Source organism: Tamandua tetradactyla, chromosome 16 (assembly GCF_023851605.1).
Source record: "Tamandua tetradactyla isolate mTamTet1 chromosome 16, mTamTet1.pri, whole genome shotgun sequence".
Taxonomy (NCBI): domain Eukaryota; kingdom Metazoa; phylum Chordata; class Mammalia; order Pilosa; family Myrmecophagidae; genus Tamandua; species Tamandua tetradactyla.
Genome location: NC_135342.1, coordinates 41,037,989 through 41,056,437, shown reverse-complemented (window position 1 = coordinate 41,056,437; position 18,449 = coordinate 41,037,989). Strand labels below are relative to the sequence as shown.

Here is an 18,449-nt window from a genome sequence, read left to right as displayed (position 1 = left end):
TTGCCTTTCTTTAAATGGAATGTATTTCGCTTGCTCATCATAAGCACATACACATACACATACACAAATTTTTACTACATAAGAAAAGAAATGATTGAAGGAGTTAGTACACAGATAATGTGCCCAGAAAATTAAAAACACTGAATTCCTTATCAGATGTTTGAAGACTTCTGAGAAAATGTCAATGTCTAACTTTTATCCACATGCTATCTTTACTTTTTACTTTGTTATATAAGCAGTATTTTCTATACAACCAATTTTCTCTCAGTGATTTATAAGGAAAAATTTCAAAGCTACAGAAAAGGTGAAAGAATGCTACAATGAATAAACCTTTCTACTTTTCACCTGGATTTACTAATTATTAATTAGTTTATATTCTCAACCTTTTCTTTTTACTCTGGACTAGTGGAAAGTAACCTGTAAACATCATGACCTTTCACACCTACACACCTCAGAAGTATCTGCTAAAAACAGGGACATTATTCTACATGGTCATAAAATCATTATCAAACCCAAGAAATAAAATATAGAAATTACATAATATATAGTCTACCTAAATTTATCCAAAAATCCCCCAAATGAACTTTATAGTGTTTTTAAAATACATGATCCACTTAAGGATCATATATTGCATTTGGTTATCACGTCTTAAGTCTTTCTTAATCTAGTCATTCTCACTTTTTAAAAAAGGTCTTCTAGGATACTGACATTTTTTTTAACAGTCCAAGCCATTTGTTTTGGTACAAACTATAATCTGGTTTCTATTGATTATTTAGACATTTTGATAAGAAGTTCTTGTAGGAGATGCTGTATAGTTCCCACTCTCTCTCATTAGGAGGTATATAATATCAGAGTTTGATTATTATTGGCTTGACCATTTGGTTTAAAGTACTGTTGATACTCCCCATACTGTTAAGACTGGTAGTAGCTTTACATTTAATGAAGCAGTACTATATTTATACAGAATACTCAAGGAACTGCTTATAGGGGCATAAGCCCAAAAGTGTGCTAAAGATGATCACTTCATATTATTATTAGTTTTTTTTACATGGGCAGGCACCGGGAATCGAACCCGGGTCCTCAGGCATGGCAGGCAAGCACTCTTACCTGCTGAGCCACTGTGGCCCACCCCGTATTATCTTAATATTAGATTTATTTGTAAAAACTGTAAGGCATCAGTGATTTAAGACACAGAATCAGGATCAAATGGAAGATAAGATTTCAAAACAGAAGTAAATTTTTCTGTATTTTGTATCACCCTCAGAAAAATCAACATTCAGAAACTTAATAATCTTAATAATTAATGGTTAGAATATATTACCATTTACAAGGGTGCTTTATATGTATAATGAAATCAATAAAGAGGAGAAATTTTCTATTGTAAAAGGATTTTTTTCTTTATTAAATAATTATCTGAGTTAAAACTAGATTTAACAACTAATACTCCAAAGGAGCACAGTGGGAAAAACATAAAACTGAAACCAAAAAACAGTAGTTGTGGCCTAGCTCTATTATAAACTACCTCTGTAATTCTGGACAAACCTGTATTTAACAGGTTTCTGGTTTGTTCAGAATTTTCATCTGCAAAATTCAATAACCATCAATTTCCTCTGTTACTGAAATCAACTCAATGAGAACATATAATTCATTCTGCCAAAGACTAATGTGGATTTAAAAGCCTAGAGATGAAATATTTTGATCACAATATCATAAAATGTTAGAACCAAAGGAATCTTAGAAATCTCATATACACCCCTTAGAAAGGGGCTATGAGTTATCACAGCTGACAGAGTGAGCCAGTGGCAGAATTAAAACTTGGCTGCCTAATTTGGCTTGGTTCCAGAAAACTCTTCTACCTAGACTTGGAGATACTAGTAGAGCACAACCAGCTTACCTGTATGCAAGTGCCAAAGCCCATGCCCCAGCAGCACAGTACAGGCTGTCCTGGATCTTGGCTTTCTGATCATCACCACACGTTTTAGCAGGAAAGAGTCCTGTGGTTGGACTTTGATACAGCAACAACGTTGCCTTGACTGCAATTGAAGACAATACAAAGAATGAGAGAATTGTACAGTCATCCATTTTCCTTAGGCTGAATGTCTTGATCCTTTTGGGTTTACTCGTTCCACTCCTGACAGTTTTCTTGTTGTTTCTAAACTCTCCGATATTTAAATCTATAAAATTTGTAGATGTAGAAACAACATCATATAAGTTACTCCAACCTAAGTAGGAATCCACCTTGGATGAAAGCGTCTTTCCAATTTTAAGGAAAGAATTCAGCTAATGAGCACTTAATGTACAACAAAGAGTAACATACAGTTGCTAAATCCAAAGCTGATCTAACTACAAGGAGTAAAGCAAATTATCGATGACTTAGGAAGGATGTATAAAACAGGCCAGAATCCTGTATTTCACTGATGATTAATTTATGTCTGATCTTTAGAGGACTGCATTCATTTTACTTATTATATTGTTTATTATATCGTGAAGGTTAAGAAGATGCCTAACATTTCAAAACTGAATTCCATACTTATATGACATGAAAACAGCAGGAAGTAGATAATTGTCTTGTGAACATTTTACTTAAAGAAGTCTGAAACTAATGTTTTATCACCTTTTAGGAGTCCTAAAGTTGGAAGATTAACATAAAAGCTATTTTATTCCTCTCTAACTATAAATGGATGAGCAATATTTCTTCCATAAAGTACCTTAATTAATCAAACCTAGCTAGGATATGTTCCAACTACTTTTTAGGATAGCTTTTCAAAGCTCTTAAATGCTCTGGTCCTTTACAGATATTAAAGAGTTAAGCTTTTGTTTTCTTTTTCTCACACTAAATAGATCCTATCACTATAAAGGTTTTTCATGCAAAGAAAGTCAACATCTCTTTCAGAATTCAAGATATTTATTATTTCCCAGAGTGTAGAATTGATCTTCATAATCCAAAGTAAACAACTGGCATTTCTTTAAAAAATGTAGCTAATTCACCAACCAATTACTCCTACAAAGATAAAAGGGCAACATAAGAATATATGTCAGAATCTTAACTGAAATAAGGTTTTACACGAGGTTGAAATAAATACAAAATACACATCTCAGAATGAGATACATAAACCAAATATATTATTTGTGATTGTAGGTACAAGAAATAAACTAACTAAAATTTAATAGGCAGTTCCAATTCACAGTCTGACAAAGAGGAAAATCATACATGTACATCTCAAAGTTGTTTCTTCACACTGAAAAAATTTGCCAGAATGATCTTTGTATACAAAACGAGTAACATGATAATGATAGTAACCTGATACTACTTTTTGTGTCACACTGAATTTGAAATGAATATAAAAATTTCAGAATTATCACGACACTAGGCATAAGTAAATGAAGAAGGAATATCCATACAAAATTTTTGTTTTTGTGTAAGTATTAATCAAGAAAAATTTTCAAGTGCTTGAATTTTGTAATGTTTATGAAGGCTGGAAGAACACAGAAATACTGGTGACAGTTTAAAAAGTATTCAAGAACCAGAAATAATGTGGAGATTTACTTTTATAGTCCTGGTATCAATGTGCAATTGGAATATACAGATGCCTAAGCACTGAAACTATCCTAACATTCAAGTGAAAAAAAAAAAAACCGACATAATGGATGCAATATAAACAGGGTAGAATAAATACCAATACTAGCTATTTAAGGACATGTTTTCCTCAGTTTTGCTTACCTATTCTATAATAATGATCCAATTTATCCCACAGAGTTTCATTATCAGGTCTTGGAAGATCAATGCTTTTAAGAGGTTCATAAACTGAGTCTAAAAGAAAAATGAAAAAACATCAAATTCAGTCATCTTCACCCAAAGATACAAAGAAAACCTCTTAGAAATAAAGACTATCTAACAAATGATTTTCATTTTTATGTGAACTACCCTATTTCACTACTGGTAATTTTTTTTTTTTTTTTTTTTTTTTGGTGGGAGGCAGAGAGGGAAGAAAACCCTCCTTGTCAACAAGTACAGAGGGGCTCTAAATATCGTGGGACAACCTCATCCTCACCGCTGGCAGTTGGTCTAACTAATTGACATGTATCTGGTGCTGACAACTCAAAAATCACATGGTAGTCATTAGTTCAATCACCTCAGCTCCCTTTGGGAAATACATGCCCTTAAATCCAAACCCAAGTCCTATGTTGATACTTCCAAGGCAATCCTCTGCCAAACAATCATACCCACAAAACCTCACACATTCCAAACCCATCCACTTCCTAATATTCAGTTAGTCTTCTTCCTGAAATCTTCAGAACTCCACTTTATCCCAAGTAGATAACACTCTTGCCTTATTATCCAGACAAAAAGCAGATCAAAAGTAGTGAGCTCTAACATTGTAAGATGTTAAAGCACATTGCTTAAAAGTTACAGAATACACAATAATCATGATAATTTGTCACAAAATGGATACAGAAAATTGTTCACTTGACTGGTATACATCTTCTACTGCTGACTTAAAAGGAAGCATCTGAACTTTCAGCCTTCAAACTAACAATGGGCTCTCATTCTTCTTAAAAGCACTCAAAAATCATAACATCTCAGGATCACAATGAATCTACCTCTACATTCAGGTAATGCATGTCAAACAACAAAGCACAAAAATGAACCTATAATTTACCCAGGGGGTAAAACTGCATTGAGATCCATTAAGATTCTGTATTTGCAGAAAATTAAAGCATTTAGATTCATAAAATTCTATGTACAGTATGCTAGCTTAAAGCCAGAGTACCTAGAATAACTTTCATGTTTAGGCAGATGTTAAACATTCTGAAGGAAGTAAAGAAAGGACATATACATTTAGATTCTGTCTCACTATTTTCTGGTGGGAAGGGAAGCGATTTGTGGATAAAATGGGGAACAGGAAATGACCTACTCTGAGCCAAGAGAAGAGTTTCTAAAACAGTCTTCATAATGGCACCAACTAGAATGGCTCACAGTGAAGACTAAAAAGATCTAACACAGACAAGACAGAGAAGGAGGCATGGGCCCACCCATGCCCTTGAGTGCCTGAATTCAATTAGTTATGAACTGAAAGCAATTTGGACAGAAATAATACGGTCACTGTTTGCACTAAAGGTGCCAAACTCTGGGAGTCTACAAATTCCTACAGAAGTCCATTAATTAAAAAAGAAAACTAAATGAGGTACAAATAATCACAATTTAAAACTGTGTTTATATATGTACAAAGACAAAAGGGACAGATTTGCTAAGATGGAAGGACTCTGTGTGAATATTTTTTTTATTTAGCAATCTAACAAAAGAGTATTACTTTACATTACACAAAAATAAAATCACTATAAATCATATATATACTTTTATAACAATCAGTAAATAATATATACAGGTATAGTTGAAGACAGAAATAGAATATACAAAATTGAAATCAAACTACATATACAATGGTAAGTGAATTTATTTTGATGACTGTTTTAATGGTATTGAGTCATGGTTTTAGACTGAACAAATATTGTTTAAAGTGATATTAAAGTAACTCTCCTTCCCCATAAAAGACTAAAATAATTCTGCTATCTAATTATTCTAATTACCATCATCAGTGAAGTTGTCTAGAGGTAAAAATGAAAGAAGAAAATGAAAACCAAATTCTCCAGAAAATAAATATCTATTAGGAGCTAAAAGAGAAGCTATTCAAGTCATAGCAGAAAAACATGAAAACAAAATAACCTAATTCTATAGACTCAATATTTTCTTATATATTCCTAAACCTTCAAAGAAATCCCATAGTGAATTAAGAACAGCTTGATTAAAGTTGACATTTTAATGACCACCTTTGTATCATTTCTGAAGTAATTACATAAAAAAATTAAACAAATGGAAATATTTTTCCAGTTGGCCAAGATGAAGACACTTCAGAGTTCAGTCCCCCACAGAAATGTTGAACAATTACTAAAAACTGGTGTAGCCATCTTTCTCAAAACCATGGAAAACAAATGGCTTCATTAACTGGGCAAGAAAGGAATCAAGGAAAAGCAGCTTAAAAAGATGGCTTTAAAAATGGTAGGAAGGGGGTACAAGGGTGGTTCAGTAGTTCAAGGACTTAAATCCCAGAGTAAACTAGCACTTTAAAAATATTAAAATGCACAGTGTACTACGGAAGTAGATACAAGACAAAGAAATAGGAAATAATGGACTACCAAAGGAACACAATAAAAATTCAGAAACCATTAATGAAAAATACCAGACTTTGGACATATGTAACAAGGATTTAATATCCAAAATATATATAGATATCCTACATGTCAACAACAAAAAACAACCAATAAAAAATAAGCAAAAGACATTTCTCCAAAGAAGGTATACAAGTGGCCAATGAGCACATAAAAGAGATGCCCAACATCATTAAGCATTAGAGAAATGGAAATCAAAACCACAAGGAGATACTACTTCACAACCACTAGAGTGGTTACTATTAAAAAACAGGAAAATAGGTCGTGGTGAGAATGTATAGAAATAGAAATTCTTATACATTGTTGGTGGTAATATTAAATGGTACAGCTGAAGTTTAAAAGTTTGACAATATCTTAAAAAGTTAAGCATAGAATTACCATATGATCTGCTTATCCCACTTCTAGGTATAGATCTAAAATAAGTGAGAGCAGAGACTTGAACAGGTATTTTCATATCTATATTCACAACAGCATTACTGACAATGGTCAAAAGACTGAAGCATCCTAGATATCCACCAACAGATGAATGGATAAAAAAACATGGTAAAAACATACAATGGAATATTATTCAACCATAAAAAGGAATGATGCTTTGAAATATTTGACAACATGGATGAACTGTGAAGACATCATGTTGGTTGGAATAAGGTCACTGATAGGAAATAATTAGAATAAACAAATTCATAGGTAGAAAAGACAGTACATATTACCAGGGACCAGGGTAGAGACAGGGAATGGAGAGTTAATGTTTTATTGGTACAGAGTTCAAATTTGGGTAATGGAAAAGTTCTGTTAATGGATAGTGGTAATGGTAATACAATATTGTTGATATGATTATCACCATGAAATCATATATTTAATGTGGTTACTGGTGAAATTTTTGGTTGCATCTATATAAAAATAAAAGTTTTAAAGGAACTATAGGATTGTACGAACAATAAACCTTCATGTAAAATATGCATTATAGTTAACAGTATAATTATAATAATATTATTTATCAATTGTAATAAAGATACCACACTAATGCAAAATGCAAAAAGGGAAGGCTGCATGTCTGAGGGAGGGTATATGGGAACTCTACATTTTCTGCATATGTTATGTAAACCTACACTTCTATAATAAAACAATATGCTCACACTTAACTAGGCTTTTAAAAATTAAGAGTTCAGCACTAAATCAAGCTATAATAAAAATTAACTGAAGGATACACAATTACCATAAAATTCCTGTATGAGCTACATCTGTATGATTGTTTTGAAAAACCAACTATATTGCATATTCCAATGACTTCGTGAAATATAAATAACGAGTATAGGATTATCATACTAACATACTTAAATAAAATTTAAACATATTTCAAAAATTATTTAAATTAAACACATGAATGTGACACACAATTTATGTTGAATTGTGCCACAAATCTGAAGTTAAAGAAAGAGTAATCAACGGTAAAATTTTAGACAAGAATTACGACATCTGAAAAGCAACAATACAGATAAAAGTGTAGAAAAGAAAGCAAACAATGCAGCATGAATGCTCAAAGAAAATGAAATGGATGCAAAATAATCAGAAACATATAATGAATATTTAACCAGGATATACATTCTTCTTTAGCACACATGGAACATTCCCCAGGATAGATCATATGGTGGGACACAAAGTGAATCTTTATAAATTAAATAAGCTAGAAATTACCGAAAGCATGTTCTCTCAGCACAAGAGAATAAAGCTGGAAATTAATACTCACCAAAGAACCAAAGCTTTCATGAACATATGGAGATTAAACAACACACTCTTAAACAAGCAGTGGGTCAAGAAAGAAACTGCTAGAGAAATCAGTAAATATCTGGAAACAAATGAGAATGAGATTGCAATATATCAAAACTTATGGGATGCAGCAAAGGCAGTGGTGAGAGGGAAAGACCCTCTAAGTAATGACTATATTAATAAACAAGAATGAATAAAACTTGAGGACTTAACTGCCCACCTGGAGAACATAGAGAAAGAAAGCAAACTAACCATAAAGCAAATAAAAGAAAAGAAATAACAAAGATTAAAGCAGAAATAAACAAACTGGAGAACAATAAAATAGAAAGAATCAACAAAACCAAAAGTTAGTTCTTTGAGGAAATCAATAAAACTGATGGACCCCTAGGTAGAATAACAAAGAAAAAAAGAAGGCACAAATAAAATCAGAAACGAGAGGGGAGTCATTGCCATGGATCTTGAAGAATTTTTAAAATTCATAAGAGAATACTATGAACAATATATGCCAACAAACTAGACAACTCAAATGAAATGGACAAATTCCTAGAAATAAACAAACTGCCTATACTGACTCAAGAAGAAACAGAAGATCTCAACAAACCAATTACAGGTAAAGAGATGCAATGAGTCATCGAAAATCCTCCCACAAAGAAAAGCCCAGGACCAGATGGCTTCACAGGGAAATTTTATCAAACATTTCAAAAAGAACAAACACCAATTCTGCTCAATTCTTCCAAAAATTTGAGGAAAAAGGAATGCAACATAACTCATTTATGAAGCTAATATCACTCTAGTACCAAAATCAGATAAAGATTCTATAAGAAAGGAAAATACAGACCAATCTTCCTAGCGAACACAGATGTAAAAATTCTTAACATATTAGCAAATCAAATTCAACGACACTTTAAAACAATTATACATCATGATCAAGTGCAGTTTTTACCAGGAAAGTAAGGGTGGTTCAGTGCAAGAAAATCAATCAATGTGATACAGCACACTAAAAAATCGAAAGGGAAAAATCAAATGATCATATTGATTGATGCTGAAAAACCACTTGACCAAATCCAGCATCATTTCCTGACAAAAACATTTCAAAATGATAGGAATTGAAAGAAACTTTGTCAATATCGTAAAGGACATAGATGAAAAACCCACAGCCAGCATCATACTTAAAGGTGAGAGACTGAAAGCATTCCACCTAGATCGGGAACAGGATAAGTATGCCCAGTGTCACCACTATTATTCAACATTGTATTATAAGTCCTAGTTGGAGCAATTAGACAGGAGAAAGAAATAAAGGAATCCAAATAGGAAAGGATGAAGTCAAACTTTCATTTGCAAACGACATGATCTTATATTTAGAAAACCCTGAGAAATCTATGCGAAAGCTACCCAAGCTCATAAATAACTTCAAAAAAGTGGTGGGATACAAGATTAATACACAAAAATCAGTAATACTTCTGTACACCAGCAATGACCTGTAAGAGGAGACAACTAAGGAAAAAATTCCATTCAAAATAGCAATCAAAAGAATCAGGTTTTTAGGAATAAGCCTAACCAGGGATGTTAAGGACTTGTACACAGAAAATTACAAAACATTGCTAAAGGAAATACAAAATAATCTAAATGGAAGGAAAGATATTCCATGATGCCGAACACGAAGGTGGAATGCAGCATTAAGATGTATTGAAGTCTTGAAGCACATGACAATGTGGATGAACCTTGAGGACATAATGCTGAGTGAAATAATTCAGACACAAAAGCACAGATACTATATGATTTCACTATTATAACTCTGGTAATCTCAGAGATTACACTATAAAATACAGCAGACCTAGAGGTATGCAGAAGCTAGAGATGGAGGAAAGGCTACCAAAGAGGCTGAATCTTAACACAAGGGAACGGATAGAAGTGATGGTAACTCATTAGTGGGTTTTTAACTAACACTGCCATAGTGAATATGAATATGACTAAATGGGGATATATAGGGCCATGTATCCCATTGATTAAATCAACCATTATAAATAAGTTCTCACATGAACTATTTCAATGGTTCGATAGTGGACAAGGAGTCAATCGTAGAGGGATATAAGGGCAAAACTAAAAATGTAGCTATGGCCAAGAGTTAAGAGAAAGACATCAACATTACCACAGCATTACCAGGAGCAACTGGGGGGTGAGGACAAATAATAAGGCATAGTTTAGACTTGATGGTTGGTGATGCTGTGTGTGCCATTCTTTTGTCATTATGGACCAATAAAAATTGTGTAAAATTGAGAGGGATAAATAAACAAAACAGTGAGAGTGCGCCTGATTGTACAACCAAGCAAGGATATTGTAAGACATAGTTTGCTTAATTTGGACATCATCCACGATGCCCAATAAATGGAGGGAGACAAAGGATATAATGAATAAGAGGCACAATTGCAAAAGGTGACAGAATTATAAGATGGAATAGGGTGTGGCTACAAAAAGGAAAGACATCAAGAGACACACAATGAACCGAATAAACCTTGGGGACACTGTGTTGTGCAAAATGTGCCAGAAATGAAGGAAGATATATGCTAAGTTCTCTCTCAGAAAATACTTATAAGAAAATGGGAGCCTAGACTCTAAGCTCCATTTAGCAAACCCCAACTCCTGGAGTCTAGAATGGGATGAGGACTTTTTTTTTTTTTTCATGGGTAGGCACCGGGAATCGAACCCGGGTCCTCTGGCATGGCAGGCAAAAGCGTTCTTGCCGCTGAGCCACCATGGCCCGCCCGGATGAGGACTTCTAATTCTGTATAGCTTAATATAAGATCAGGATGCATCTCAGATTAGGGTCGAGATTTAAGACTGCAAATGAACTAAGAGGGCCATCTGTACTACATAGGGTGGCCTGGTTCCAAAAGCTGAGAAAGCAAAAACTGGAGCCTAATGCGGAAGAACGGAGCCCAAAGGAGTGCAAGCACGGGGACAACAGGGACAAGGAAGTAAGCCTTGAACACGCGACCCTCATCAGCGCACCCTGGTGACCCGCGACTCACCCCACACCCCACATACCTGAACCCTGTCACCCACTCCAGCTCCCAGCGCTCTAAGTGCCCCCACCCTACAACCCCCAGTGCCCATACCCCACCCCCACCCCAGGTGCAGCACAACCCACCTTTCCTGCACCCCTCCTGAGCACTACCTCCCCTCCCTGTTCTCTGAAGGCTGTTGCCAGTGAGTGGAGGCTGCAGGCACAAACCTCCATACCAGGTTACACCTGCCCCATGCCCATAGTGTTGCATAGCCTCACGATGACCCCCCAAGCTGTGCACATCAGTTTACGGCACTCCAAGACCCGTGCATGCACACGACATCCAATGACATCTTTCAGCTCTGCGAACATCAGTTTACAGAACTCCTAGACTCACATATACGCACAGCCCTCAGTCACACTTTCAGCTATGAGAAGGCACTGACCTACACAGCCAGGTCCCATCCACCCCCAGCCCATGAATACATAACACCGACCTATAGTCATAGCTCCGTGCATATGCACAAAGGGCCCCATGCTCTAGACCAGTGCATACCAGGGTTATACCCCCATACCTGTACACCAGCACAGGTACATCTTCCCTGGCCACTGGATGCCTCGTATGCCCTCGTTCACAATCACCAGTGTAACACCCCCAACCTGCGTCTATACCTATGCTGCAATGCATCACTGCACTGTTGTGCCCTGCCCCGTACCTTGCATTCCACAGAAGGAAATCAACTGCCAAAGTAAATAAATTAAGATATTTACACGTGATGAAAACAACAGAATATCACTAAGAATATCACAATTTAGACAGATATATCCCAGCCTAACAACCAAATTAAAACACCAAAGGAGACACAGATACTGGCACAACTGATCAAAGATGTTCATATAACTCTATTTAATGAAATAAGTGGGATGGCTAGTGACATAAAGGAGATCAAGAAGACAGTAGAAGAGTATAAAGAGGAATTTGAAAGAATAACTATAAACATAGCAGATATCACAGAGATTAAAGACTCCGTTGACCAAATGAAAAACATACTAGAGACAGAAGACAGGATAATTGATTTTAAACACTCAAAATGGCAAATGGCAAAAAGATGGAAAGATTTGAATTGGATCTCAGGGAAATGACAGACAAAACAAAGTAAACAAATATAAGAATCAGTGGTGTCCTAGAAGGAGAGAGAGGAGTAAAGGGCTAGGAAGAATAGGATATAATGGGGGAAAACTTTCCAACCTTTATAAAGAACACAAATATACAAGACAAAGAAGTCCAATGAACTACAAACAGAAAAAAATCCAAATAGGCCTTTCCCAAGACACATACTACTCAGTCTGTCAAATTTGAAGAGAAGCAGAAAATTCTCAAAGCGGCAAGAGAAAATCAATCCACTACATACAAGGTAAACCACATAAGACTGAGCTCAGACGACTAAACTGGCACCATGGAGGTGAGAAGGCACTGGTATGATATATTTAAGATCCTGAAAGATAAAGACTTCCAGCCAAGAATTATGTATTCAGCCAAACTGTTCTTTAAAACTGGGTAAGAGATTAAAATTTTCACAAACAAATCCTAAAAGAATTTGTCAACAAGAGACCGGCCCTATAAGAAATACTAAAGGGAGTTCTGCCAGCTGAGAAAAAAAGGAGAGGGAGGTCTGGAAGAGGACACAGACTGATACTACAAGAGTATCAGCAACAGTAACTTAAAGGATAAAAGGAAAAAGAGGGGAAAGAATATACAGATCTGACAAAAAAAAAATGGTGGATTCAAGAAACATCTTTTCAGTAATAACTGAATGTTAATGAACTAAATTAAAAGATACAGTTTGGCAGAATGGATTAAGAAATATAATCCAGCTACATGCTGCTTACAAGAGACTCAACTTAGACACAAGGATACAAATAGACTGAAAGTGAAAGGATGTAAAATGATTTTCCACGTAAGTGGTAACCAAAAGAAAGCAGGAGTAGCTATACTAATATCAGACAAAATAGACTTTAAATGTAAAGACATCATAAGAGACAAAGAAGGACACTATATACTAATTAAAGGGACAATTCACCAAGAAGATATAACAACCATAAGTGCATATGCATCCAGTTAGGGAGCTCCAAAGTACTTGAGACAGACACTGGCAAAACTGAAGGGAGCGACAGATAGATGTTTCAACAATAATAGTAGGAGACTTCAATACACTACTCTCCTCTATAGATAGAATAACCAGACAGAAGCTCAAAAAGGAAACAGAGAAGTTAACAATCTGATAAATGAAATAGACCTAACAGACATATATAGGTCATTGTATCCCAAAATATTCTTCTTAGTGCTCACAGAACATTCTTTAAGATAGATCATATACTGGGGTACAAAATAGGTCTTTATAAATTTAAAAACACTGAAATCATTCAAAGCACTTTATCACAATGGAATGAAGCTGAATCTCAATAATTATTAAAGAACAAGAACATTCACAAATATATGGAGATTAAATAACACTCTCAGGCAACCAGTGGGTCAAAGAAAAAAATTGTAGAGAAATCAGTAGCTGTCTGGAGATGAATGAAAATGAGAATACAACTTAAAGAATTTATGGAATGAGGCAAAGGTTGTGCTGAGACAGAAATTTGTTGCCCTAAATGCCTATATTAAAAACCATGAAACAGCAAAAGACACAAAAGGATAGATACTGTATGATTCCACTTTCATGACCATGGTAAAGATAAAATCAGAGGCTTATAATACAAAATATAGGGGACTTAGATATACACAGAAGTTAGAGATGGGTGAACGTTAGCTAATGTGATTGAACTCCAGTGTAAGAGAATAGATAGTTGTGAAGGCGGTTCTCTAGTGGATCTATAAGTAATATTACCATATCGAAGATAAACAAGATTGAAAGGGGTTGTACAGACCTACAAATCCCACTGATTAATACTAGTAATATAAATGAGTTCTTGCAAGAACTACTTCAAAGGTATGATTCGTGTATAAAGGATGTTTAAGCCTAGGATACAAGGGGAAAATGCTATTGCATGCTATGGCTATGTTTAAAAGGAAAACATCAGCACTACCACAGCAACAGGAGAAGTAAATAATGGGGGTAGGGACATAAAATAAGAGGAGGTTTAGATTTCCTATTTGGCGGGGGTTGTTTATTGGTTTTCTTTCTCTGGGGAACAAAGAAATTATCTAAAATTGAGAGTGTTATGTGGACTTTGGGCACTTCGAATGAATGTTGGTGGCTGAAGGATGCACTAACTGAGAAGTAGATTGGCAAATGATGGTGTATACTTATTAACAAATACTGTGTTGCTACAAGAAAGGAATGAAGTCATGAGGCATGCAATGATGTGAATGAACGTGGGACATTTGGTGAGGCAAAATAAGCCAGAAACAAAATAAAAACAATCATATGGTCTCCTTTAAAAAATACTTACAAGAAAACAGGGGACTAGATTTTAAGCTTCTATAGGAGACATTTTTAATCTTGAGTGGTAATCTGGTAATTATTATTTCTGGATTTCAAGAGGATGATATATACATATAAAACTTGATATTTAGCGATAAGAATGAAGCTGATCAAGTCGTGTTTAAAGTAATTTACAACACAGGGGTAAGGAAGACAATGTCTATATTTTAGAACCACACATACTCTTTGAGACCAAAGGAAGAAAGGTTTATTTGGTCTGGAACCAAAGTTTTCTGTACTACAGATTAATCTAACTCAACCTATCTGTATAGCTAATTTGAACACTGAAACACAGCAAGCCCAGAATAAGAAAGAGGTCCTTTAATTCCGTATAGCCTAATGTAATGCCTAGGTACATCCTAGAGCATATTAAGCAGATAATCAAAAAGTATTGGCAAACTCTCTTGAGGGATGGGAGAAAAAATATGGAACAATTTAACTTTACCATCAGGAAATCCCGATACTACATCAAACTTTAGGGACAACCAAATCAATAGGCCAGGTCCTTGATCTTGAGGTTTATTCTCGTGAAGCTCATGTAGGTAGCAGAGAACTTTAGTCAACCTATAGGTATACCTGAGAGTTACTTCTGGAGGACCTCTTTTGTTGCTCAGATGTGACCTCAGTCTCTCTAAGCCCAATTCTGCAAGTGAAATCATTGCCCTCCCCCCTAGGTGGGACATGACATCCACGGGTGAGTCTCCCTGGACACGTGGGAGATGACTCCCAGGGATGACTCTGGCCCTGGCACCTTGGGATCAAGAATTTCATCCTGACCAAAAGAGGGAAAAGGAGTTTAACAACTAAAGTATCAGTGGCTGAGAGTTCAAATAGAGTCAAGAGGTTGCTCTTATACAAGCTTCAGTTAGACCTTGCTACCTATCATAACCTGCCAAACCCCAACCAGGACCATTTTAGCCAATCCTAAAAAACACCTAGGGCAATATATAAGATTCCTCAAAGGTTCTATGTACTAGTATAACTTTCCAGAGGCATACAACCTCCAGATGCATGGTTGGACTGAATGCATCCTGAACAAGAGGGACCAGCCTCTCCAGAGCATCGAATAATTCCATCTCCCTACTCCATAATGGTGACAGACCCTTCCAACGTGAAAAAGTTGGAATGGTCATAACCCAAACACCCCTAAAACGAGGGATAGAAAGGTCAAAGGTGCTGATGGAGTTATACAGAGACAAATGGATTTAACAAATGAATATGACTGCTGTATCATTAAATCGATATCTCTTTTAGTCTCCAATATCTTAGAACAGATAATAGTAAAAACCTAAAATTGTGGAATTGCAACCCATGTCAAACTCTGAAATATGTTCTACAACTAATTGTGGTGCTAGGCTTTGAAACTTATTGCTTTTTTGTATATATGTTATTTTTCACAAAAAAGAAAGGAAAAAAGAGGTGATAAAAAATATTTAAGCCTTCTCTAGCTTCCTTTATTCTGGAGCTGCTAGAAGGAAAAATCTGAGAGGATCATATGGCAGCCCATGGCAAACTCTGGAATCTGCCCTGTAACTACGTGCTGAAAAGTGCTTTGAAAATGATTGCTGCTTTATTTTTTTGCTTTATATATGTTATGCTATGCAATAAAAAGTTAAAAAAAAAAAAGTACTGGTAGAGTCCCTTGAGGGTCCAAAGGCGGGTAAGGAAAAAAATATATATATATGGAACTATTACACTCTTCCATCTGGGAAACCCCAGGTACCTTCTCAACCATTGCAAACTCCCAGGAAAATTGGCAAAGCCCTGGATTTTGAGGCTTGCCTTTAAGAAGCTTATTTATGTAGTGGAGAAGCTAAGACTACCCATTACAAGGTCTAAGCATTGCTTCCAGAAATCCTCTTTGCTGTTCAGAAATGGCCTCACCCTCTCTCTAAGCACAATTCTATAAGGAAAAATCCATGTATCTCCTCTCACACGGGACAAGCCACTCAGGGGTGCAAATGTCCCTGCCAACATGGGGCATGACTCCTGGGGATGAGTCTGGCCCTGGCACCATGGGATCAACACCTTCCTGACCAACAGGGGGAAAAGAAGAGTAATAAAATAAGGCATCAGTGTCCAAGACAGATGAAATGGAGTCAAGAAGCTATTCTAGAGGCTACTCTTATGCAAGCTTCAATTAGATACAGCTAATTGCATGGTTTGCTCATGCCCAATCACCATCACTCCTGTTGATTTCTTAAGAATACCTAGGGCTCAAATTGAGATTCTATGAAGGTTTCGTGCACTAGGTTTGCCTTCCTGGAACATATATTTCTTCAAGGGTTCCTAGGTTAAATTAATCCTGAAACCCAGAGGGAAAAGCCTCTCTAAGATTATCAATTAATTTCATCCACCTACCCTTTATTGTGGATACCCCCTCTCAACAAAGTCAGAATGGGCATTACCTAAAGACTCTATCAAATGAGAGAAGGATTAAAGGAGAAGGAGGAGATCTAACAGAGAAAATGGGATTTAACAAATGAGTATGGCTGCTGAATCACTGTATTAATATTCTTTCTAACCTCTAGTATTTTGGAGCAACTAGAAGGAAAATCTGAGATGACAGAATGGTAGATCATGACAAACTCAGGCATCTGTTCTGTAACAACTTGCTGAAATGTGCATTGAAAATTATTGCTTTTTTCTTTCTTTGCTTTGTATATATGTTATATTTTATAAAAAAAAGTTTTAAAAATATAATGAATGTTTAGATTTTGACTGAAATTAAAATTAATAAGGTTAAGTGCTGATTTATCATTAGAAGCCATTTGGCAGGAAGGCAGTGGAAAGACAAATTTAAATTGCAGACAGAAAAATTTGGCAAGCAATAATTCTATATCTAGGAAAACTGTATCACAGACAAACAAAATCTGAGGGAGTCTGTCGCCACTAGACTGGCCCTACAAGAAATGCTAAAGGGAGTTCTGCAAGTAGAAATAAAAGGACCTTAAACAATTGACTGAAACCATATGAAATAAAGATCTGCAGCACAGACAATTATCTAGGCAATTATAAGCATCAGTACTACTGAATTTTTTATTTGTAATTCTACTTTTTGATTTCTACAGGATCTAAAAAGCAAATGCATAAGATGTACTGATAAATGGTTTTGGATTCATAATGTATAAATATGTAATTTGTGTTAAAAACTATTAAAGGCAGAGGGATAGAGGAGTTTAAGAACTAATTTAGGAATGCTACTGATGTGAATTTGGTATGAAATTAAACAAGACTGTTACAGATTTAGGGTATTAAATTTAAGTCCCATGGTAATCACAAAGAAAACACCCTAGAATATCCAAACTCAGAGACAGAGAGTAAAATGCAGGTTATCACAGATGGGAGCAGGGGTAACGAGAAGTTAATACAAAAATAAGTGCAGAGTTTGTTTGGAGTGAAGGAAAGCTGTAACAATGGATGGTGGTGAGGGTACTGCAACATTGTCAGCATGATTAATCCCACTGAATGATATTGCTGGGGAGGCATTAGGATGGAAAGATTTATGCTGTATATATATTTCTATAAAATTTTTTTTAAAAGGAGAAACTAAAGAAATAATGACAATACATGATAATGGATGGAATCTTCAAAAGGAGTTGAAAAGGCTCAAAAGGACATTTTTCGGACATAAGAAAAAACTGGAATGCAGAATATAAGCTTTTTATCAACGTTAAATTTTTGAACTTGATAACAGCACGTAAGGGGATTATATAAAGGAATATACTTTTTTTTAGAAAATGTAAGCATCACGTACTCAAGGATTATAACCCTGCAACCTTCTCGCAAATGTTCAGAAAGTAAATAGATGGAAAAATAGATAGGTAGGGGTCATAGATAGGTGACAGAAGGATAGATAGATAGACAGAAAGGAAGGAAGGAGGGAGAGACAGAGGGAGGGAGGGAAGAAGGGAAGGAAGAGAGAATGAACAGGAGAGGGGAGCTTAGAAGCTATTACACTA

The 18,449-nt window shown here is 35.5% G+C and overlaps 1 protein-coding gene across 9 annotated transcripts in view; it reads right to left on the bottom strand.

The window, feature by feature from the left end:
• PHKB (phosphorylase kinase regulatory subunit beta) overlaps positions 1 to 18,449 on the bottom strand; it is a 294,059-nt gene that overhangs the window by 227,161 nt on the left and 48,449 nt on the right. For all 9 annotated transcript variants that reach the window (XM_077132330.1, XM_077132329.1, XM_077132328.1 and 6 more), the window contains 2 exons: positions 3,722 to 3,811; positions 1,895 to 2,033 (listed from right to left, as the gene is read on the bottom strand). In XM_077132330.1, coding sequence (XP_076988445.1) covers positions 1,895 to 2,033; positions 3,722 to 3,811 — 229 coding nt within the window. The remainder of the gene's footprint in view (positions 1 to 1,894; positions 2,034 to 3,721; positions 3,812 to 18,449) is intronic.